The 25011-nt window shown below is 47.1% G+C and overlaps 1 protein-coding gene across 2 annotated transcripts in view; it reads right to left on the bottom strand.

Annotated features, from left to right (window-relative positions):
- Nucleotides 1-1445: 1445 nt before the first annotated feature.
- Nucleotides 1446-25011, bottom strand: part of RHOA (ras homolog family member A) — a 57850-nt gene continuing 34284 nt past the window's right edge. For both annotated transcript variants that reach the window (XM_030811776.1, XM_030811777.1), the window contains 4 exons: nt 20062-20219; nt 12768-12888; nt 4411-4541; nt 1446-1756 (listed from right to left, as the gene is read on the bottom strand). In XM_030811776.1, the coding sequence (XP_030667636.1) occupies nt 1583-1756; nt 4411-4541; nt 12768-12888; nt 20062-20217 (582 nt within the window). In that variant the 5' untranslated portion in view covers nt 20218-20219 and the 3' untranslated portion in view covers nt 1446-1582. The remainder of the gene's footprint in view (nt 1757-4410; nt 4542-12767; nt 12889-20061; nt 20220-25011) is intronic.

Raw genomic sequence — 25011 nt, 5'->3', positions numbered from 1 at the left:
CCCCCAAATCTGAACTAGAATGCGGTACAGGGTAATCACTTCCGTGTTGTTGGGCGGGACCAGATTAGCTGCTGGGTGGGAGGGAGGTGGGGCACAAGCTAGTCTTTTGCACCCTCAACAAGCCTCTCCAGGGTGAGCTAGGCCAGGAAGTCCTTGCATCCTCCTGCCCCCAGCCCTGGAGACAGCAACACAAACAACAGGATACAGGAAGTTTAGAAAACTGCCTTTATTCTATTAGTAGTTGGAAAAATTAACTGGTACAGAAAAAAAGTTTAGTCAGCTGGAGAGAAGACTGAGTGCCACCCATGAGAACTGGTGGCTCCTCTGGGAGGGAACCTGGATACAGTGAGGAGAAAAGAGCACTGTGAATTAGAGCCAGACGCTGAAGTCCAGGTGAGACAGGTTATGCCACCTTCCAAAGTGTCTAATTGCCTCAGGCGTGAAACCAATTCCTATTTACTTAGCCCAGCTCCAGATAGGGGTACTGAGATACATGGGGCCGAAAAGGGGTAATATGGCCATCTTTTATCAGAAAAAGTGACAAAACGGGAATTTAAAAAATGAATTTTCCATCTGACTTTATTTCCAAATACACTTTCCTTTTTAAAAAACCAATACACTTTCTTTGGGGATGACAAATATCAGTATTAGGAAATCCAATTATACAAAAAATACTACATCTAGTCTGGGGTAGATATATTTATTTTTGGTAACATACATTAAGTGGCACTAATTACACAGTAACTATAAGGTAACTAACATGAAACCACAGAACTGTAACTCTGCCACAGCTGCATGAACTTGGGCTTTTCTGGTTGAGCCCATTTTCTTTTTTATTTTTTTTTTGAGACGGAGTCTCGCTCCGTCGCCTAGGCTGGAGTGCAGTGGCGCGATCTCGGCTCACTGCAAGCTCCGCCTCCCGGGTTCACGCCATTCTCCTGCCTCAGCCTCTCCGAGTAGCTGGGACTACAGGCGCCCGTCACCACGCCCGGCTAATTTTTTGTATTTTTAGTAGAGACGGGGTTTCACCGTGGTCTCGATCTCCTGACCTCGTGATCCACCCGCCTCGGCCTCCCAAAGTGCTGGGATTACAAGCGTGAGCCACGGCGCCCGGCCGCAAGCCCATTTTCAAAAAACTACCCACCCCAGAGCTATGCCAACAAAATCTGTCAAGGAGTAAAGCCCTGAAGTGGTGACTCACCAGAGTACCTTGCAGCTGACAAATAATAGGCAGGACATGTTAGTTATAAAGTAGTTACAGCCTAATTCACAAAAGTTACCAACTGTTTCTCTTTCTAGAAAGAAGCAAGAAGTTAAGAAATTCCTTGAATTAGCGCCTGGTGTGTCAGGTGGGAGTGCAGAGGAGGGCTGTTAGAGCAGTGTCAAAAGGACCCTGGTGGGCCAGACGGGTTGGACATCATTAATAATCATAGTTGGCTTCTAAATACTGGTAGCAAGATGACTTCTGATTTGTAATCTTAGGTAAATTATAGATAAATGAAAAAGGCCAGTAATCACACACTAAGATTAATAAACAGCACTTCAAAATTAACCGCATAAGGGCTGTGCTTGCAGCAAGGTTTCACAAGACAAGGCACCCAGATTTTTTCTTCCCACGTCTAGCTTGCAGAGCAGCTCTCGTAGCCATTTCAAAAACCTCTCTCACTCCATCTTTGGTCTTTGCTGAACACTCCATGTACCCAAAAGCGCCAATCCTGTTTGCCATATCTCTGCCTTCTTCAGGTTTCACCGGCTCCTAGCAAAGAGAAAAAAATAGTCCTTTTAGCTAATAGTGTCGCATACATATAGTAAGTAAAGAATATTCAAATTCAGCTAAAAGATTTTTTTTTCTTTTTTTGAGACAGTTTTGCTCTTGTCAGTCGCCCAGGCTGGAGTGCAATGGCATGATCTCAGCTCACTGCAACCTCCACCTCCTGGGTTCAAGCGATTCTCCCGCCTCAGCCTCCCGAGTAGCTGCGACTACAGGTGCCCACCACCACGCCCAACTAATTTTTTAGTAGAGATGGGGTTTCACCATTTTGGCCAGGCTGGTCTCGAACTCCTGACCAAGTGATCTGCCCACCTCGGCCTCCCAAAGTGCTGGGATACAGGCATGAGCCACTGTACCCAGACTAAAAAAAAAAGACTTTCAAAAGCTGTTAAACTTGGCCAGGTGTGGCGGCTCACACCTGTAATCCCAGCACTTTGGGAGGCTGAGCTGTGCGGATCACGAGTTTAGGAGATCAAGACCATCCTGGCCAACATGGTGAAACCCCTCTTTACCAAAATACAAAAAATCAGCTGGGTGTGGTGGTGGGCGCCTGTAACCCCAGCTACTCAGGAGGCTGAGGCAGGGGAATTGCTTAAACCTGGGAGGCGGAGGTTGCAGTGATCCAAGATTGTGCCACAGCACTCCAGCCTGGTGACAGAGTGAGACTCCGTCTCAAAAAAAAAAAAAACTGCTAAACTTATGAAATTTTAAAACTGACATATGGTAACTAACCCCTACCAAACATAAAATCTCCAATAAACATGGTATTCACTGGGAAGTAGAAAGAGGGAAGAGGTCAGAGGAGCCCTGGAAGGTTAAGGAGTCAATCAAGAGCAAAATTACTCAAGCTACCAATCCAGAACTAAATGCCCTGAAGGAAATAGAGCCTACCCTTGACATTCAGACAGAGAAACCTGAGTAAGAGAACTTAGGTTGAAGATCTCAATGCTTCTCCTCCAGTAAGGAAGCCCTGCCATTAGGCCAGCTGGTTTCTGAGAGGCCAAGATGCCACATCCATCATCACTTTTAAAAAGGCATTAGGGCCGGGCACGGTGGCTCACGCTTGTAATCCCAGCACTTTGGGAGGCCGAGGCGGGTGGATCACGAGGTCAGGAGATCGAGATAGAGACGGTGAAACCCCGTCTCTACTAAAAATACAAAAAAAAAAAAAAAAAAAATTAGCCGGGCGTGGTGGCAGGCGCCTGTAGTCCGAGCTACTCGGGAGGCTGAGGCAGGAGAATGGTGTGAACCCGGGAGGTGGAGCTTGCAGTGAGCTGAGACTGAGCCACTGCACTCCAGCCTGGGGGACAGAGCAAGACTGTCTCAAAAAATAAAATAAAATAAAATAAAATAAATAAAAAAAATAAAAATAAAAATAAAAAGGCATTGGGAGTGGGGGAGAGGGAAGGCATTAGGACTTTCTATCTGGACTCCCAGCCTTCATGATTTCCTTATCTTTCAGTTGCCACTAATTTATCTTTGGCCTCACATGTACCAAAGTAATAGCTAGGGAAGGCAATCAAGAGTCTTAACAGGGCTGGGTGTGGTCGCTCACAACTGTAATCCCAGCACTTTGGGAGGCCAAGGCGGGCGGATCACAAGGTCAGGAGATCGAGACCACGGTGAAACCCCGTCTCTACTAAAAATACAAAAAATTAGCCAGGCGTGGTGGCGGGCACCTGTAGTCCCAGCTACTTGGAGAGGCTGAGGCAGGAGAATGGCGTGAACCCGGGAGGCGGAGCTTGCAGTGAGCCGAGATTGCGCCACTGCACTCCAGCCTGGGCGACAGAGCGAGACTCCGTTTCAAAAAAAAAAAAAAAAAGAGTTTGAGACCAGCCTGACCAACATGGAGAAAACCCATCTCTACTAAAAATACAAAAATTAGCCAGGCGTGGTGGCACATGCCTGTAATCCCAGCTACTTGGGAAGCTGAGGCAGGAGAATTGCTTAAACCTGGGAGGCTGAGGTTGCGGCGAGCCGAGATAGCACCACTGCACTCCAGCCTGGGTGACAAAAGCAAAACTGTGTCTCAAGAAATAAAAATAAGAGTCTAACAGAGGCCGGGCACAGTGGCTCACAACTGTAATCCCCACACTTTGGGAGGCAAAAGCGGGCAGATTACTCGAGGTCAGGAGTTCAAGACCAGCCTGGCCAACAGGGTGAGACCCCATCTATACTTTAAAAAAAAAAAAAAAAAAAATTAGCCAGGCATGGTGGAGGGCGCCTGTAGTCCCAGCTACTCGGGAGTCTGAGGCAGAAGAATCGCTTGAACCCCGGAGGCGGAGGTTACAGTGACCTGAGATTGCACCACTGCACTCCAGCATGGGTGACAGAATGAGACTCCGTATCAAAAAAAAAAAGTTCCTACATCTAGAGCCACTGACTACTAGCTACTGATGAAATGGTTCATTCTCAGGCCAGCAGTCCTTATGGGCATAGCACTACCTCATAAAAAAAATTCCATCTCACAGGACTAGTGAACTATCTTATCCCAATTAATAAGGGACAGAGGGCCACAGAGGGGCTTCTGAGCCTCTAAAACAACCTGGCCTGTGAAGGTTCCTGCTGGGCTCCCCAAACCTCCAAACTTGGGGCCCTAGTTCAAGAATACTACAAGACAGTCCTGCCCCAGATCATGCCTGCTTCATCTTGGCTAGCTCCCGCCTTGTGTGCTCATCATTCCGAAGATCCTTCTTATTCCCAACCAGGATGATGGGCACGTTGGGACAGAAATGCTTGACTTCCGGGGTCCACTTTTCTGGGATGTTTTCTGAAAGAAAAATGTGGAGAATTTGGGGATACATACAATTCTATCTTGAAGACTTTCCAAGAACCTCAGTGAAACTGCAGAGACACTTTCTTTGTGGCTTCAGAAGAATGCTAGACATTTAACGAAACCCACTAGTTTCAAAACCATAAAAAAGGGGAAATATAATCCCTTTCCTTCAAACAGAGAACCACCAGCTTTTTCTCAGTCCAGCCGAGAGTGGTGCTGAGCATCTCTGTAGGTGGGGCCCGAGTAAGGGCTCTGGAGGAGCAAAAGATCCACAACACAAGGTAGTTTCACGGGGGGTACTTCCTGCCCCACAAAGGCAGACACTTTACAGGACATCTGTCACTGCTGGTAGATGATTCTGACATAGCTTACAGAAGGGGGTCCCCATTCTAGGGCAGCAGCTGACCCAGAGTCCACATGCTCTAACTTGTTCATGGACTGTCAGCATAACTTCTACCCTATGGGGTTTACTGGTATTTCAAATGGCTCAAGAGTGACTTTTGGTCAGGAGTGGTGGCTCACATCTGTAATCCCAGCACTTTGGGAAGCGAGGTGGGCGGATCATGAGGTCAGGAGATCGAGACCATCCCGGCTAACACAGTGAAACCCCGTCTCTACTAAAAATACAAAAAAATTAGCCGGGTGTGGTGGTAGGCGCCTGTAGTCCCAGCTATTCTGGAGGCTGAAGCAGGAGAATGGGGTGAGCCCGGGAGGCAGAGCTTGCCGTGAGCTGAGATCGCGCCACTGCACTCCTGGGCGACAGAGCAAGACTCCGTCTCAAAAAAAAAAAAAAAAAAAAAAAAAAGTGACTTTTGAAAATAACCAAAAGAGGCTGGGTGTGGTGACTCGCACTGGTAATCCCAGCACTTTTGAGAGGCTGAGGCAAGTAGACAGCTTGGGCCTAGGAGCTCAAGAACAGCCTGTGCAACATGGCCAAACCCCATCTCCAGCCAGCGTGGTGGCTCATGCCTATAATCCCAGCACTTTGGGAGGCTGAGGTGGGTGGATCACCAGAGGTCAGGTGTTCGAGACCAGCCTAGCCAACATGGCGAAACCTTATCTCTACTAAAATTACAAAAATTAGCCGGGTGCGGTGGCGCACACCTGTAGTCCCAGCTACTTGGGAGGCTGAGGCAGGAGAATCACTTGAACCCAGGAAGTGGAGGTTGTGATGAGTCGAGATCACCACACTACACTCACTCCAGCCTGGGCAACAGAGTGAGACTCTGTATCAAAAAAATAAAAAACCCATCTCCACAAAAACATACAAAAACTTAGCAGTTTACAGTGGTACATGTGCCCACATTCCCACCTACTTGGGAGGCTAAGGTGGGAGGATCACTGAAGCCCAGGATTCAAGGTAGCAGTGAGCTATGATCACGCTACCACTGCACTCCAGCCAGGGTGACAAAGTGAGACTTCACCTCTTAAAAACAAATAAATAGGCTGGGCACAGTGGCTCACGTCTATAATCCCAAAACTTTGGGAGGCCGAGGCAGGTGGATCGCCTTAGGTCAGGAGTTTGAGACCAGTCTGGCCAACATGGTGAAACCCAATCTCTATTAAAAATACAAAAAGATTGCCAGGCGCAGTGGCTCACGCCTATAATCCCAGCACTGTGGAAGGCTGGGGCGGGTGGATCACCTCAGGTCGGGAGTTGGAGACCAGCATAACCAACATGGAAAAACCCCGTCTCTATTAAAAATACAAAATTAGCTGGGCGTGGTGGCGCATGCCTGCAATCCCAGCTACTCGGGAGGCTGAGGCTGGAGAATTGCTTGAACCGGGGAGGCGGAGGTTGCGGTGAGCCGAGATAGTGCCATTGCACTCCAGCCTGGGCAACAAGAGCGAAACTCCGTCTCAAAAACAACAAAACAAAACAAAAAAATTAACTGGGCATGGTGGTGCACGCCTGGAATCCCAGCTACCAGGAAGGCTGAGGCAGGGAAATTCCTTGAACCAGGGAGGTGGAGGTTGCAGTGAGCCAAGATCGTGCCACTGCCCTCCAGCCTGGGTGACAGAGCGAGACTCTGTCTCAAAAACATAAATAAATAAATAAAATAAATAGGCCAGGCACAGTGGCTCATCAGGCCTGTCATCTCAGCACTTTGGGAGGCCGAGGCAGGTGGATCAGGAGTTCGAGACCAGTCTGGCCAACATGTTGAAACCCTGTCTCTACTAATAATACAAAAATTAGTCGGGCGTGGTGGTGCATGCCTGTAATCCCAGCTAGTTGGGAGGCTGAGGCAGGAGAAGTGCTTGAACCTGGGAGGTGGAGTGCAGTGAGCCAAGATTGCACCATTGCACTCCAGCCTGCGTGACAAGAGCGAGAGAAAGTCTGTCTCAAAAAAACAAAAATAAAAATAAAACAGCATACAACCATGACCCACCTCTACAAATGTTATTTGTAATATTTACTGTTACTGGGTTTACTGTTGTTATTTTCTGATTTACTTTTTTGGGGGCATTGAGGGGAGCCTATTCTGTCTTCCCTCATCTAGAACAGAAGTTTTTTTTTTTTTTTTTTTTGAGATGGAATCTTGCTCTGTCGCCCAGGCTGGAGTGCAGTGGCACGATCTCAGCTCACTACAACCTCTGCCTCCCAGGTTCAAGCACTTCTCCTGCCTCAGCCTCCCGAGTAGGTGGGATTACAGGCATCCGCCACCACGTCCGGATGATTTTTTTGTATTTTTAGTAGAGACAGAGCTTCACCATGTTGGCCAGGCTGGTCTTGAACTCCTGACCTCAGGATCCACCCACCTTGGTCTCCCAAAGTGCTGGGATTACAGGTGTGAGCCACAGTGCCTGGCCTAGAATAGATGTTCTATTAGTAAGTGCTGTAGTTATTTCCTGAATATGTGAAATTATACCAATAGTCTACCCCCTTCCTGGAGTTTGAGGTACATTGAATTTGAATAAATTGACTCGTCACTTTTGATGAATAAATTTTCAAACTTTATCTATTTGTTTTTTTTTTTGAGACAGAGTCTCACTCTGTCACCTAGGCTGGAGTGCAGTGATGCGATCTCGGCTCACTGCAACCTCTGCCTCCCAGGTTCAAGCAATTCTCCTGCCTCAGCCTCCTCAGTAGCTGGGATTACAGGTACATGCCACCACACTTGGCTAAGTTTTGTATTTTTAGTAGCGACGGGATTTCACTATGTTGGCCAGGCTGGTCTCAAACTCCTGACCTCAGGTGATCCGCCAGCCTTGGCCTCCCAAAGTGCTAAGATTACAGTCATGAGTCACCGCACCTGGCCCAAACTTAATTTTAAATGTTTAATTCAGTATGTTGATCACGTGTAATCTCTCCCAGCCCCAAAGTAATGTGATCATATCAGGGCACATTACACGGATTTACAGTAGGGTTTCTCACAGGGGGACTTTGGGAATTCCAGAGAACTAGATAGAGAAAAGAAATCTTTATCTACATCAGGAGTCAGAAAATAAAATCTTGCCCACAGTAGACATAGGGTCTCACTATGTTGATCAGACTGGTCTCAAGCTCGCTCTTGAGCTCAAGTGATCCTCCCACCTCGGCCTCTCAAAGCTCTGGGATTATAGATGTGAACCACTGTGTGCCTGGTCTATATATTAATTTAAAAGCTTAGGCTGGGTGCAGTGGCTCACGCCTGTAATCCCAGCACTTTGGAAGGCCAAGGCAGGTAGATCACGAGGTCAAGAGATCGAGACTATCCTGGCCAACATGACGAAACCCCGTCTCTACTAAAAATACAAAAATTAGCTGGGCGTGGTGGCACATGCCTGTAGTCCCAGGTACTTGGGAGGCTGAGGCAAGAGAATCGCTTGACCCTGGGAGGCGGACGTCACAGTGAGCTGAGATCGCACCACTGCACTCCAGCCTGGCAACAGAGCAAGACTCCATCTCCAAAAAAGTAAATAAAATAAATAAATAAAAACAGTATCTCTGGGTCTCAAAGGAGGTCTTTGGCTTTCAACCTCTTCCTTTTTTATACTATAGTCATGACTTGTTTCCTTCTGGCCCCTCCCACAGAGGGCATGACCTAGAGAAGAGAGCCACAGTAGAAAGTGAATAGGCAAATTGGTCTCCTCTCTGATGCACACCTGGGGATAGGGTCTGGATGGTGGAGAATGCTGCACTCTGACCAGTTATCATTGCAGGAGAGTTTAATAGATAGGTGGGGCCCTTTTTCTGAGCTGACTGACCTAGCTTGATTTTGTTATGGGCCATTTAAAAGTTCTCAGTTATCTTGACTAGGGAGTCGGCAGAATCCCACCAGTAGTTTGCCTCACTAACATGTGTCATCAGAAGTCAAATGTCTGTATCAACAAAATAAAGAGCTATTAAATAGGAGTATACCATATAAATAAAAAGAAAATAAACTGGTGGCTGGGTGCAGTGGCTCACGCCTGTAATCCCAGCACTTTGGGATTGCCTGAGGTCAGGAACTCAAGACTACCCTGGCCAATGTGGTGAAACCCCACCTCTACTAAAAATACAAAAAAAATTAGCCAGGCGTGGTGGCACACGCCTGTAATCCCAGCTACTCGGGAGGCTGAGGTAGGAGAAACGCTTGAACCCGGGAGGAGGAGGTTGCAGTGAGCTGAGATTGTGCCATTGTACTCCAGCCTGGGCAACAAGGCAAGACTATCTAAACCAAACCAAAACAAACAAAAATAAGCTGAGCAGGATGGCTCACACCTGTAATCCCAGCACTTTGGGAGGCCAAGGTGTGGGAAGATGACTTGAGGCCAGGAGTTCAAGACCAACTTGGGCCAACATAGAGAAACCCCATCTCTCTCTCTTTTTTTTTTTTTTTTTTTGAGATAGTCTCACTCTGTCACCCAGGCTGGAGTGCAGTGGTGCAATCTCGACTCACAGCAACCTCTGCCTCCTGGGTTCAAGTGATTTTCTCTTGCCTCAGCCTCCCAAGTAGCTGGAATTACAGGCTCGCACCACCATGCCCGGCTGATTTTTGTATTTTTAGTAGAGATGGGGTTTTGTCACGTTGGCCAGGCTGGTCCCAGACTCCTGGCCTCAAGTGATCTGCCCGGCTCGGCCTCCCAAAGTGCTGGGGTTACAGGTATGTGAGTCACCACGCTTGGCTGCAAAACCCCATGTCTACAAAAATATATATATATATTTTTTTTTTTTTGAGAAGAGTTTTGCTCTTGTTGCCCAGGCTGGAGCGCAATGGCACGATCTCAGTTCACTGCAACCTCCACCTCCCGGGTTCAAGTGATTCTCCTGCCTCCGCCTCCCAACTAGCTGGGATTACAGGCATGAGCCACCGCGCCCAGCTAATTTTTGTATTTTTAGTAGAGATGGGATTTCACCATGTTGGCCAGGCTGGTCTCGAACTCCTGACCTCAGGTGATCTGCCTACCTCAGCCTCCCGAAGTGCTGGGATTACAGGCGTGAGCCACCATGCCCGGCCTAAAAAATATAAAAATTAACCAAGCACAGCAGTTTGTGCCTGTAGTCCCAACTACTGGGGGGGACTGAGATGGAGGATTGTTTGAGCCCAGGAGGTCGAGGCAGCAGTAAGCTGAATCATCCAACTGCACTCAAGACTGGGCAAGAAAGGGAGACCCTGTCTCAAAAAGAAAAGAGTGAGACTGAAGAGACAAAATGTTTTGCTCTGGAGGCAGTTTTTTCCCTCAAGAATTATACCCTAGATAACGAGGGCAAAGGCACACAGTCCTTCTCATTCCGATAGGATCTAGGTGAAGTTATTTATGTGTGTATCTGATTGGAGAGTGTCAACTAGCTCAAATTTTCTCTGTGGCCTAAAGCTCCGCCCAGCCTCCAGGGCCTTCCAGCAGCTTCACAAAAGGAAGTCGTATTAGTCTGAAAACCAAAACTAGGCTGGGTGCGGTGGCTCACACCTGTAATCCCAGCACTTTGGGAGGCCAAGGTGGGTGGATCACCAGAGGTCAGAAGTTCAAGATAAGCGTGGCCAACACGGAGAAACCCAGTCTCTACTAAAAATACAAAAAGTAGCCAGGTGTGGGGGCATATGCCTGTAGTCCAAGCTACTCGGGAGGCTGAGACAGGAGAATTGCTTGAACCTGGAAGGCAGAGGTTGCAGTGAGCCGAGACTGTGCCACTGCACTCTAGCCTGGGCAATAGAGCGAGACCCTGCCTCTAAATCAATCAATCAATCAATCAATCACAACTGCTGAAAATGATCTAAGTGAACCAATGGCATGGAATACGTGCTCTTACTCTGTCCTGGGACATACTGCACAGAGGACTCAATCTTAGCTCGGCTCCTTGGGCCAGCATGACCTTAAACAAGTGGCTCAATGTATTGGAGCAACCCCAGTTATCATCATTAAGGTGTGGACAACCATAACAACACAATCACTCTAACACTAACGCAACCCGAGGTCAAAGGCTGTTCGTGGTAATGATGACAACATCTTTGACCCACCTGCTGCCCTGTCGTGACAGGGAGGGCTGCAGCACAAGTTTATTAATAGATACCTCATCATCTTCAGCACAAACTGAAAGCAAGTTTTTTCAAGCCTGGTTTCACAGAATGTCAGGTCAGCATTCTTCAGCCTTTTTCTAAAGAATACTGACTTCTGGGTCGGGCGCAGTGGCTCACGCCTGTAATCCCACCACTTTGGGAGGTCGAGGCAGGTGGATCACGAGGTCAGGAAATCAAGATCATCCTGGCTAACATGGTGAAACCTCATCTCTACTAAAAAATACAAAAAATTAGCCGGTGTGGTGGCAGGCCCCTGTAGTCCCAGCTACTCAGGTGGCTGAGGCAGGAGAATGGTGTCAACCCAGGAGGCGGAGCTTGCAGTGAGCCAAGATCAAGCCACTGCAATCCAGCCTGGGAGACAGAGCAAGACTCCCTCTCAAAAAAAAAAAAGGGCCGGGCGTGGTGGCTCACGCCTGTAATCCCAGCACTTTGGGAGGCCAAGGCGGGCGGATCACAAGGTCAGGAGATCGAGACCATCCTGGCTAACACAGTGAAACCCCGTCTCTACTAAAAATACAAAAAATTAGCCAGGCGAGGTGGCGGGCGCCTGTAGTCCCAGCTACTCAGGAGGCTGAGGCAGGAGAATGGCGTGAACCCCGGGGGGCAGAGCCTGCAGTGAGCCAAGATGGCGCCACTGCACTCCAGCCTGGGCGGCAGCGAGACTCTGTCTCAAAAAAAAAAAAAAAAAGAATACTGACTTACTGACTTCTGAATTATGTGGCTGTGTTTAGGCTAATGAAATGATCACATTCAATCTTCTATCAGCTAAGACACTTCAGAAAAAGGCTAAGACAGCAACCAAAAAAGAACAGTCTCTCCCCAAAAGAGATGGCTTTACATTTGGAACTCATCTAGTTTGCTTTTTTTTTGGGGGGGAGATGGAGTCTGCAGTGCAGTGGCACGATCTTGGCTCACTGCAACTTCCGCTTCCCAGGCTCAAATGATTCTCCTGCCTCAGCCCCTGGAATAGCTGGGATTACAGGTGCATGCCACCACACCCAGCTAACTTTTGTATTTTAGTAGTGACAGGGGTTCACCATGTTGCCTAGGCTGGTCTCAAACTTCTGACCTCAGGTGATCTGCCAGCCTTGGCCTCCCAAAGTGCTAGGATTACAGGTGTCAGCCACTGCACCAGCCTTAGTTTACTGATTTTTGTATTTGGAATTCATCTAGTTTACAAGGCAGTTAGATTTTTAAATAACATTTAATATTATTTAGTAATAATAATAATAATTATTTTTGAGATAGAGTCTTGCTCTGTCGCTCAGTCTGGAACGCAGTGCCATAATCTCGGCTCACTGCAATCTCTGCCTACCAGGTTCAAACGATTCTCCTGCCTTGGCCTCCCAAGTACCTGGGACTACAGGCGTGCACCACCATGCCTGGCTAATTTTTTTGTACTTTTAGTAAAGACGGGGTTTCACCATGTTGGCCAGGCTGGTCTCAAACTCCTGACCCTCAGGTGATCCATCCGTCTGGGCCTCCCAAAGTGCGGGGATTATAGGTGTGAGCCACCGTGCCCTACCTAGGTGGATACATTTTAAATACAGTAGCCACAGGAGACCTAGGCTGAAAGGGACCCAAGGCCCACGCTCTACAATCCCAAACTCCAGGACTCCGGCCACTGATGATGATTGCTTCTCTGAAGTTCATGTCTGCTTTTCAGCCACTTGATGCCCAGAAACCAGATGCCAACTAGCTACACAGGCAGTGATAAACATCAGGGTGCAGGGCCACTCACCTAAACTATCAGGACTGTCGATGGAAAAACACATCAGTATAACATCGGTATCTGGGTAGGAGAGGGGCCTCAGGCGATCATAATCTTCCTGCCCAGCTGTGTCCCACAAAGCCAACTCTACCTGCAATGGGAAAAACAACCACAGGAGTGCAAGGTTAATCCCCCCACCCACTTTTAGAAAAAGTGACACTTACCATAGTACATTGAAATGGCAGATGGTCTAAAACAGTAAAACATAGCAGTATTTACATATTTTCTTTTTTTTTTTTTTTTTTTTTTTTGAGATGGAGTCTTGCTCTGTCGCCCAGGCTAGAGTGCAGTGGCACGATCTTGGCTCACTGCAAGCTCCACCTCCCGGGTTCACACCATTCTCCTGCCTCAGCCTCCCAAGTAGCTAGGACTACAAGTGCCCGCCACCACACCCAGCTAACTTTTTGTATTTTTAGTAGAGACGGGGTTTCACTGTGTTAGCCAGGATGGTCTGGATCTCCTGACCTCATGATCTGCCGGCCTCGGCCTCCCAAAGTGCTGGGATTACAGGCGTGAGCCACCGTGCCTGGTTTTTTTTTTTTTTTTTTTTTTTTTTTTTTTTTTTTTTTTTTTTTTTTTTTTTTTTTTTTTTTTTTGAGATGGAGTCTCACTCTGTTGCTCAGCAGTGGCGAGATCTTGGCTCACTGCAAGCTCTGCCCCCGGGTTCATGCCATTCTCCTGCCTCAGCCTCCTGAGTAGCTGGGACTATAGGCGCCTGCCACCACGCCCGGCTAATTTTTTGTACCTTTAGTAGAGACGGGGTTTCACCACATTAGCCAGGATGGTTTTGATCTCCTGACCTCATGATCTGCCTGCCTCGGCCTCCCAAAGTGCTGGTATTATAGGCATGAGTCACCACACCGGCCGAGTATTTACTTTTATGAGCATCAAGCTCAAATGAGAGTATGTTTAAATTATTTTAGGTTGAAATTTCTCAAAATTGAAAATCTGAGAGCCTACCTCTACAAAAACACCTTAAAAATTAGCTGAGTGTGGCCGGGCGCGGTGGCCCATGCCTATAATCCTAGCACTTTGGGAGGCTGAGGCGGGCTGATTGCCTGAGCTCAGGAGTTCGAGACCAGCCTGGGCAACATGGTGAAACCCTGTCCCTACTAAAATACAAAAGAAATTAGCCAGGCGTGGCAGCGTGCACCTGTAGTCCCAGCTACTCATGAGGCTGAGGCAGGAGAATTGCTTGAACTCGAGAGGCAGACGTTGCAGTGAGCTGAGATCGCGCCACTGCACTCCAGCACTCCAGCCTGGGCGACAAAGTGAGCCTCTGTCTCTACAAAAATATAAATAAAAAATAAAACTTAGCTAAGTGTGGGCCGGGCGCAGTGGCTGATGCCTGTAATCCCAGCACTTTGGGAGGCCAAGGCGGGTGGATCACCTGAGGTCGGAAGTTCGAGACCAGCCTGACCAATGTGGAGAAACCCCGTCTCTACTAAAAATACAAAATTAGCTGGGCGTGGTGAAGCATGCCTGTAATCCCAGCTACTCAGGAGGCTGAGGCAGGAGAATCACTTGAACCCAGGAGGCGGAGGTTGCAACGAGCCAAGATTGCACCACTGCACTCCAGCCTGGCCAACAAGAGCAAAACTCCATCACAAAAAAAAAAAAAAAAAAAAAAATAGCTGACTGTGGTGGTGCATGCCTGTAGTCCCAGCTACTTGGGAGACTGAGGTGGGAGAACTGCTTGAGCCCAGGAGGCAGAGGTTGCAGTAGGCAGAGATTGTGCCACTGCACTGCAGCCTAGGCAGCGAGACCTTGACACAATTAGAAAAAAACAAAAAAACAAAACAGACACTAGAACTGAACCAAGTGGCATAATTCAAAATGTCAGGTCAAAAATAACTCTGGAGCTTATAAAAGTGTTTAATTATAAGTAACATTCTACTAGGAAAGAAAGCAGATAGGAGGGAAGAAATCAAATTTTAAATAACATTCCACCAGGCATACAGGCAAGAGAGGAAGATATAAGACTAAGTAAATTTTCTGCTATAATGTGGAAACCATGGAGACAAATCTGTATTTTGAGTTGGTAGGTAGGAAAAGACACCATGCTGGCTCTTCGGCAAGGCCTGAGATGACAGGAAAGCCTTTTTGGCTGTGCCTTTACTACTCAAGAAATGTCTGAAATAATGCATCACGTAAGGTGAGAGAGTACTCCTTTCACATCCGGGTACATCCTCACTCTCCTGTGGTAGAAGGGTAAACTGATGCCTGGGCTCTGAATACAAGTCCCATTCAACACTGTCCAGGACTGCACCCAGCTCTGCTATCCCACTGTTATCACCAGACTCCATGTTAAACATCCTCTGTACAGAGGCCCAGGAGGTCTCCCTCCAATACTTGGAACACATCTTTCTTCTCTTAGCACCTTCACAACTCAAATTTGTTTCTAAATGATTTCTTCCTTAAAATTGATGGCTCTTCCACCCCCCAACTTTTGCCCCAGGATGCATCACAAAGAACCTCCACAAGGCCCACTGTACTTCTGTCATGTACACCATCATTCTGGCATGTGTTACTAAGATATACTGATGCCCAATTATCACAATCTGTCTGCCCTCACAATAATGGAGCTCATTTACTCCCTGGCAAATCCCACTCTCCCGGCCCCCTCCACCCCATGGTGTTTAGTCATATATCCAGCCTCTATTGGCACTTGATAAAATGCTTCCAAGGTGTTGAGTCTGTCTCATATCAGAAGGGGCCTTTTCATTGTGAGCAGGCCTACTCTTGGTACCATGATCACCTACAATCTTGTATGGTTCCCTAGGCTGCACTACTGCCTGGTTTTTTTGTTTGTTTTTTTGAGACAGAGTTTCGCTCTTGTCGCCTAGGCTGGAGTGCAGTGGCACAGTCTCAGCTCACTGCAACCTCTGCCTCCCGGGTTCAAGTGATTCTCCTGCCTCAGCCTCCCGAGTAGCTGGGATTACAAGTGCCCGCCACCACGCCCAGCTAATTTTTTGTATTTTTAGTAGAGATTGGGTTTTGCCATGTTGGGCAGGCTGGTCTCAAACTCCTGACCTCCGGTGACCCTCCCGCCTCAGCCTCCCAAAGTGCTGGATTACAGGTGTGAGCTACCGCATCTGGCCTTGTATTATTGCATACTGTTAAACGAATATTCCTACACAGTACCCTCTCCCATCTTGGGGACTCTTGAGTTGCTCTGAGGCAGGCAGGTAGGTAGTCTGTGATAGGCTCTTCAATCACACACTTTTATTCCAGGGGACTCTCCTCAAGTGAGGACCTCCCCCTATCTTGCGAGGGTCAGTGATGTCCAAGGTTTGCAGCACAAGAAAAATACTCACAGACCATGCCTCAAGGTTTTAAGTTAAGGTCTCTAAATTTCTTATGGGCAAGATTCTGGTTGTTCCAAGATGCCCAGGCAGAGATGATGTTTCCAAGAGAACCAAAGAGCTGCTTCTAAAACATACATATTGCCACAGATGGAAAAGACCCTTCCAATTCAGTCTCACAGACATGCAGCAATTAACAGCCACTCTCTGGAGAAAATGTTAGGATACAACCAGTAATACACATTCACTACTAGGCTTTTGAGAAATGAGCTATGAAAATGCCAACCTGACATTGCTTCCCCAAGCCAATGGATCTTTCTATGTATGGTGTATCAATCTAAGTTAGGTAACAGGGCTATAACTTGACACCAATCCTGAAGATGTCATCACATTTCTACCTAGTTTGTCACAACTGGACCCTGTATCCATATAAAACCAGTCTTCCTATCAGGACCACAAAAACACCTATGTCCAAGCATCCATGCAGAAGACTGAGGCTGAATTAACACTCTCTGTATTGGTTTGCCACCTTCAGGGTACATCCCAAAATTCTGTTAGGCTGGTATTTGTTGTATTTTTTCCATCTATACTTGGGCCAAAAAGTATCTTAAAGTTCCTATTAGCATAAGAGCAATCATCGTGGCTCACTCTGTATTTGAATAAAAAAAGACTACAAACTACAGGACTGGCGCCGCGGCTCATGCCTGTAATCCCAGCATTTTGGGAGGTAGGCAGATCACGAGGTCAGGAGATCAAGACCATCCTGGCTAACATGGTGAAACCTGTCTCTACTAAATATACAAAAAATTAGCCGGGCGTGGTGGTGGGCACCTGTAGTCCCAGCTACTCCAGAGGCTGAGGCAGGAGAATGGCGTGAACCCAGGAGGCAGAGGTTGCAGTGAGCAGAGATCACGCCACTGCACTCCAGCCTGGGCGACAGAGCGAGGCTCCATCTCAAAAAAAAAAAAAGACTACAAACGAAAAAAGAGGGTTTTGAGCATGGCAGTATTCATCTCTTAGAAAGCGCTGGCCAGGCGCGGTGGCTCACACTTGTAATCCCAGCACTTCGGGAGGCCGAGGTGGGCAGATCACGAGGTCAGGAGATCGAGACCATGGTGAAACCCCGTCTCTACTAAAAATACAAAAAATTAGCCGGGTGTGGTGGCGGGCGCCTGTAGTCCCAGCTACTCGGAGAGGCTGAGGCAGGAGAATGGCGGGAGGCGGAGCTTGCAGTGAGCCGAGATCGCGCCACTGTACTCCAGCCTGGGCGGCAGAGCGAGACTCCCTCTCAAAAAAAAAAAAAAAAGAAGAAGAAAGCGCTTTGGTGCCTCCAAACATTTTCCGTTACTTCACAAAACCCTGATGTCACCTATAAAAACCGTTTTACAAATGAGGAAGGCTCAAAGGTCAGGCAGCTTACTGATGGTCAAACAACTATCAGGAAGCCCTACAATGAGGGACCCTGGAGCTCTGAGCAGCTGATCTAACCCACATTCCTTACACGGTGCCACAAAAGGAGGCTAGGTGGCCCTGGGACAGAAAGAAATAAGTATGTAGACAAGCAAGAAGTGGCCAGATGCGGTGGCTCATGCATGTAATCCCAGCACTTTGGGAGGCCAAGACGGGCGGATCACCTGAGGTCAAAAGTTCGAGACCAGCCCGGCCAACATGGTGAAACCTCGTCTCTACTAAAAATACAAAGATTAGCCGGGCTTGGTGGTGGGCACCTGTAATCCCAGCTCCTCGGGAGGCTGAGATAGGAGAATCACTTGAACCCGGGAGGCAGAGGTTGTTGTAAACCAAGATCGTGCCATTGCACTCCAACCTGGGTGACAGAGGGAGACTCTGTCTCCAAACAAACAAAAACAAAGTAAGAAAGGAGAAAGGGGATGAATTAATGGAAGCTAATATATCAAGTGTCAGCAGCATATGAGACATATAACTGAATGCCCAAGAAAAATGAGAATGTTGGAGAAAAGCACCTCATTCTAGTTTTAGGCGTTTTTTCCTTTCAGCTGACCCACTTCAAAAGATGTATAGGACAGCTGGGCATGCTGGCTTGTGCCTGTAACCCCAGCCACTTGGGGCTGAGGTGGGAGAACTTGAGCCCAGTTGTTTGAAACCAGCTGGACCAACACAAGGAGACCTCATCTCTAAAAACATAAATTACCCAGGTGTGGTGGCATATACCTACAGTGCCAGCTATTTGGGAGGCTGAGGTGGAATGATCACTTGAGCCCAAGAGTTCAAGGCTGCAGTGAACTATGATCATGTCACAGCACTCTAGGCCTGGGAGACAAAGTAAAATCCCTGTCTCTTTATTTAAAAAAAAAAAAAAACATGAGAGGCCAAGTAAAGCATTACTTAAGACAACAAAAGGAAGCAGAAGATTAAAAAAAAAAACCAAACAAACCAAAACCAAAATTAAAACCCAAAAAAACCCTCCAATTTCACAAGAGCTTTGTTCCAGTCTTGCCAGAGGGCTTTTAGGACAGAAATGGGGAAGCACAGTCCTCACTATCAATGACAATAAAATAAAACAATTGTGGCAGGCTATTTTATGTTAAAGCAAAAAAAAATCTTTTGGCCGGGCACGGTGGCTCATGCCTGTAAACCCAGCACTTTGGGAGGCCGAGACGGGCGGATCACAAGGTCAGGAGATCGAGACCATCCTGGCTAACACGGTGAAACCCCATCTCTACTAAAAATACAAAAAATTAGCCGGTCTGGTGGCTGTAGTCCCAGCTACTTGGGAGGATGAGGCAGGAGAATAGCAGGAACCCAGGAGGCGGAGCTTGAACTGGTAATCTAATACTGGGACATTTGATTAAATACTTTGACAGAATTTTTTTAAAAGTCCAAGCATACAGAGAAGTTCATCTGAGCATTATCTATATGGCAATGAACTAAACTTCAAATATACGTGAACTTGAAAAGAGCACATATGGCTGGGCAAGGTGGCTCACACCTGTAATCCCAACACTTTGGGAGGCTGAGGCAGGTGGATCATCTGAAGTCAGGAGCTTGAGACCAGCCTGGCCAACATGGCAAAACTGCATCTTTACAAAATACAAATATTAGCTAGGCATGGTGGCGCGCACCTATAATCTCAGCTACTCTACTCTGGAGGCTGAGGCAAAAGAATTGCTTGAACCCAGGAGGTGGAGGTTGCAGTGAGCTGAGATTGCGCCACTGCACTCCAGCCTGGGCGACAGAGCGAAACTCTGTCTCAAAAAACAAAACAAAACAAAAAACAAACAAACGAAAAAAAACACATATGCTAAGGACACCATGTGAAATACGTATGAAGGTAAACAAAATCTGGATGAGTAACAGTTAAAAATGAAAAAACAGCCAATCACCTGAGGTCAGGAGTTCATGACCAGACTGGCCAACGTAGTGAAAACCCTTTTCTACTAAAAATAGAAAGATCAGCCAGGTATGGTGGCACATTCCCATAATCCCAGCTACTGGGGAGGCTGAGGCAGGAGAATCCTTTAAACCTGGGGGAAGGCTGGGCACAGTGCCTCACTCCTGTAATCCCAGCACTTCGGGAGGCTGAGGTGGGTGGATCACCCGAGGTCAGGAGTTCGAGACCAGCCTGGTGAAACCCTATCTCTACTAAACAAAAAATGAGCTCAGCGTGGTGGCACATGCCTGTAATCCCTGCTACTTGGGAGGCTGAGGCAGGAGAATCGCTTGAACCTGGGAGGCAGAGGTTGCAGTAAGCCAAGACTGAGCCACTGCACTCTAGCCTAGGCGACAGAATGAGATTCCGTCTCCAAAAAAAAAAAAAAAAGAACAAACTTAGACTAAGATGGCAGGATGAGAATGGATTATTCTTTCCAACATTTTTGTTATATAGTATACTGAAGAGGCAAAAAGCTCTAATTCTCTACATGCTCCATAAATATTCTAACATGGAAAATGGCATCAGTTGTTATGAAAAGTATGCTCACCTGCTTTCCATCCACCTCGATATCTGCCACATAGTTCTCAAACACTGTGGGCACATACACCTCTGGGAACTGGTCCTTGCTGAAGACTATGAGCAAGCATGTCTTTCCACAGGCACCATCACCAACAATCACCAGTTTCTTCCGGATGGCAGCCATTGCTGAAACACAAAACACAGATGTTACCTGCAATGCACAAGAAGCCATAGGTAACTTACAGGCTATGACACATGCTTTGGTAACCACGGGGCATAAGTCTCTATTAGCATACTCAAATTCAAACTTCTAGTACACCGTTCCACCTGGCACCAAAAGGTTATACATTAAAAACTCGTAACTAACATTATACTTAATGGTGAAAGACTGAAAAAAAGGTCTGCCCCCTAAGATCAGGAACAAGACAAGAAAGTCTATTCTTGCCACTTCTTTTTTTTTTTTTTTTTGAGATGGAGTCTCACTCTGTCGCCCAGGCTGGAGTGCATTGGCCCAATCTCAGCTCACTGCAACCTCCAGCCTCCTGGGTTCAAGCGATTCTCCTGCCTCAGCCTCCCAAGTAGCTGGGATTACAGGTATGCACCACCACGTCCAGCTAATTTTTGAATTTTTGGTAGAGACAGGGTTTCACCTTGTTGGACAGGCTGGTCTTGAACTCCTGACCTCAGGTGATCCAACTGCCTCAGCCTCCCAAAGTGCTGGGATTACAGGCATGAGCCACTGCGCCTGGCCTGTTCTTGCCACTTCTATCCAGCAGGATATTGGAGGTCCTAGCCAGGGCAATAAGATAAGAAAATGAAATAAAAGACATCCAAATTGGAAAGGAAGAAGTAAAACTATCTCAATTCATACATGAGATGATTTTGTAATGTGGGAAATCCTAAACAAAACTTTTAGAATAAACAAGTTCAGTAAGGTTGCAGGATACAATATTAACATTAAAAAATCAATTGAGCCAGGCGCAGTGGCTCACGCCTGTAATCCCAGCACTTTGGGAGGCCGAGGCGGGTGGATCACGAGGTCAGGAGATTGAGACCATCCTGGCTAACACGGTGAAACCCCGTCTCTACTAAAAATACAAAAAATTAGCCAGGCACAGTGGCAAGCGCCTGTAGTCCCAGCTACTTGGGAGGCTGAGGCAGGAGAATGGCGTGAACCCCGGGAGACAGAGCTTGCAGTGAGCCAAGATCAGGCCACTGCACTCCAGCCTGGGTGACAGAGCAAGACTCCCTTTCAAAAAAAAAAAAAAAAATTTATCAAGCAGGGTAAAAACAATGAAAGGACTGATGAAAGGGAGTACCCAAGGGAGGAAAGAACCGAAAAAGTCACTGGCGGGTTGTTTGGGTAGACATTCTGCAATCTTTCTAAGTTTGGATATTCCTTCTTTTACCAATCTAGATTTGTTTGTAAAGAAACAGCATTCTTGGCTGGGCGTGGTGGCTCACGCCTATAATCCCAGCATTTTGGGAGGCCGAGGCAGGCAGATCACCTGAGGTCGGGAGTTTGAGACCGCCTGACCAACATGGAGAAACCCTGTCTCTACTAAAAATATACAAAATTAGCCGGGCGTGGTGGCACATGCCTGTAATCCTAGCTACACGGGAGAACGAGGCAGGAGAATTGCTTGAACCTGGCAGGCAGAGGTTGTGGGAGCCGAGATCGTGCCACTGCACTCCAGCCTGGGCAACAAGAGCGAAACTCCGTCTCGAAAAAGAAAAATCAGCTGAGGCCGAGCACAGTGGTTCATGTCTGTAATCCCAACACTTTGGGAGGCTGAAGCAGGAGGAATGCTCAGGCCCAGGAGTTAAGAGACCAGCCCTGACAACATAGTGAGACACTGAGAAAGGAAAGAAGGACAGAAGCATGAGGGGAGGGGAGAAAGAAAAGGGCCGGACTCAGTGGCTCACGCCTGTAATCCCAGCAATCTGGGCAGCCGAAACAGGTGGATTGCTTGAGAGTCCAGGAGTTCAAGACCAGCCTGGGAAACATAGTGAAACCCTGTCTCTACTAAAAATACAAAAAATTAGCCAGGAGCGGTGGTGCACGCTAATCACAGCTACTTGGGAGGCTCGGGTGGGATAATCCCCTGAGCCTAGGAGGTGGAGGCTACAGTGAGCTGAGATTGCATCACTACACTCCAGCCTGGGGAACCACAGTGAGACGCTGTCTCTAAAAAAAGAAAGAAAAGAAAAAAAAAAAATCAGCCAGTTGTGGTAGCATGCACCTGTGGTCCCAGTTACCAAGGAGGCTGAGGTGGGAGGACTGCTTGAGCCCAGGAGGTGGAGGATATGGTGAGCTATGACTGCATCACTGCACTCCAGCCTGAGTGACAGAGTGGAACCTTGTCTCAAAACTCTTATGACTCAACTACAAAAAAAACAGCTTAGGATGGTGGTCTGGCTCAGGATCTCTTGCAAGGTTGAAGTCATAAAGAACTCTTTTTGGGCTGGGCACGGTAGCTCACGCCTGTAATCCCAGCACTTTGGGAGGCTGAGGCGAGCAGAACACTTGAGGTCAGGAGTTCGAGACCAGCCTGACCAACCCAGCAAAACCCTGTTTCTACAAAAAATACAAAACTTAGCCGAGTGTGGTGGCGGGCACCTGTAATCCCAGTTACTCGGGAGACTAAGGCAAGAGAATCACTTGAACCCAGGAGGCAGAGGTTGCAGTGAGCCCAGATTGCACCATTGCACTCCAGCCTGGGCAACAGAGTGAAACTGTGTCTAAAAAAAAAAAAAAAAAGAGAACTCTTTCTGGCATGAAGTACAACAGCATGCTATTTATCTATCCATCTATCTATTTTTTTTTTTTTTGAGATGAGGTCTCACTCTGTCACCCAGGCTGGAATGCAGTGGCGTGATCTTGGCTCAATGCAATCTCCACCTCCAAGGCTCAAGTGATCCTCCCACCTCAGATTCCCCAGTAGCTGGGACCACAGGCATGTGCCACCACGCCCAGCTAATTTTTGTCTTTTTGGCAGAGATGGGGTTTCGCCACGTTGCCCAGGCTGGTCTCCAACTCCTGAGCTCAAGTGATCTACTCGCCTCGGCCTCCCACAGTGCTGAGGGATTACAGGCGTGAGCCACCGCCCATCTATCTATGCATCTATCCAATCTATGTACCTATCTAACCTATCTATGTATTTATCTATCATGTAGTTATTTTCAGAAAGGGTCTCATTCTGTCACCAAGGCTGGAATGCAGTGGTGCAATATTGGCTCACTGCAGCCTCTGCCTCCCAGGCTCAACTCAAGTGATCCTCCCACCTCAACCTCTCCAGTACCTGGGACTACCAGGCTCCTGCCACCACAGCTGACTAATTTTTATACATATGGGGTTTCACTATATTACTCAGGCTGGTCTCGAACTCCTGGGCTCATACAATCCTCCCGATTCAGCCTCCCAAAGTGCTGGGATTACAAGCATAAGCCACCTCACCAGGCCTAAATACAGTATATAGAAAAAATTAAAAAATAAAGAACTCTTACAATTCAATAATAAAAAGACAAATAATCTAATCCAATTAAAAAATGAGCAAAGGATGTGAGTAGGTAGGACCCTGCAATTCTATTCCTAGGTATATATCTAAGAGAAACAAAAACATATGTCCACATAACAACTTGTTCCTCTACATGAATATTCATAGTAGGATTATTCATAATAGTCAAAAAATGTAAAGAACCCAAATATACAACAACTGATGAATGTAATATATCCATACAATGGAATGGAATTATTATTCAGTGGTAAAGGATAAAGTACTGATATATGCTATAGTATGGATGGATCTTGAAAATGTTATGTAAGTGAAAGAACCCAGTCACAAAAACCAACATGCATTATTCCATTTATATAAAATTGCCCAGAATAAACAAATTCAGAAAGAGAAAACAGACTGGTAGTTGCCCAGGGCAGGGACTTGGGGGTGGAGAGAAATGGAAAATGACTAATGGAATAGTGGAGTTTCTCTGGTAAAAAGACTTTTCCAAAATTATTGTGGTGATAGCTGCACAACTCTATGAATATACTATAACTATTGATTATAGTATATATAATTCACACATTTTATTTATTTTGAGACAGGGTCTCATTCTGTTGCCCAGGCTGGAGTGTAGCGGTGCGATCTCCACTCACTGCAACCTTAGCCTCCCCAGGCTCAAGTGATCTTCCCATCTCAGTCTCCCGAGTAGCTGGAACTAAAGGTGCATGCCACCACACCCAGCTAATTTTTTGTATTTTTAGTAGTGACCAGGTTTCACCACGTTGCCCCAGCTGCTCTCAAACTCCTGAGGTCAAGCGATCCTCCCACCTCTGTCTCTCCCAGTGTGTTGGGATTACAGGCATGAGCCACCGCACCCAGCCCACAGTATATATAATTCACACTTTAAAAAGGTGAATTGTAAGGTATGTGGATTATATTTCAATGAAGCTGTTACCACCACTCTTGCCCCCAGTGGGGGGTAAAAAAAAAAAGAAATCTGCAGATTCCTTCCATCTGGCAGACAGTGATGGTCAACCATCCCAATTCCCACCCTTCTCTCTTAGACCATACTTCAATTTTTAGCTATGTACTTTGTGGTAGACTACACCTCCTAGCTTCCCTTGGAGACATGGCCATGTACCATGAGATGTGAGAATCAGCAGTATGTTGTGGGACTTCCAGAAAGTCTTTCTTAAAGTGAAGTCTTCTTCATTATCCTCCTCCTTTCCTGCTGCTTAAATCTAAAGGGCGGGCTGGTTTCTAAGCAGCCATCCAGGTATGTGAGAATGAATGCCATACCGTGGGGCTGGAGGAACCAAAAGGTAAAAAGGAGCCTGGATCTCAGGTGATCTTGGGAGCCACCATCTCAGCCCCAAGACTGCCTACCTTCCATGTGTCTTCCACATGAATGAGAAATAAATGACTGTCTTATTTAAGGTGGTATTTTTCAAGTCTCTGTTACCTGTAGTCAAACTAAT

The sequence above is a fragment of the Nomascus leucogenys genome, chromosome 4 (genome assembly GCF_006542625.1).
Source record: "Nomascus leucogenys isolate Asia chromosome 4, Asia_NLE_v1, whole genome shotgun sequence".
In the NCBI taxonomy this organism is placed as follows: Eukaryota; Metazoa; Chordata; class Mammalia; order Primates; family Hylobatidae; genus Nomascus; species Nomascus leucogenys.
Note: the sequence above shows the minus strand (reverse complement) of the source record. Positions and strands in the feature narration are given on the sequence as shown.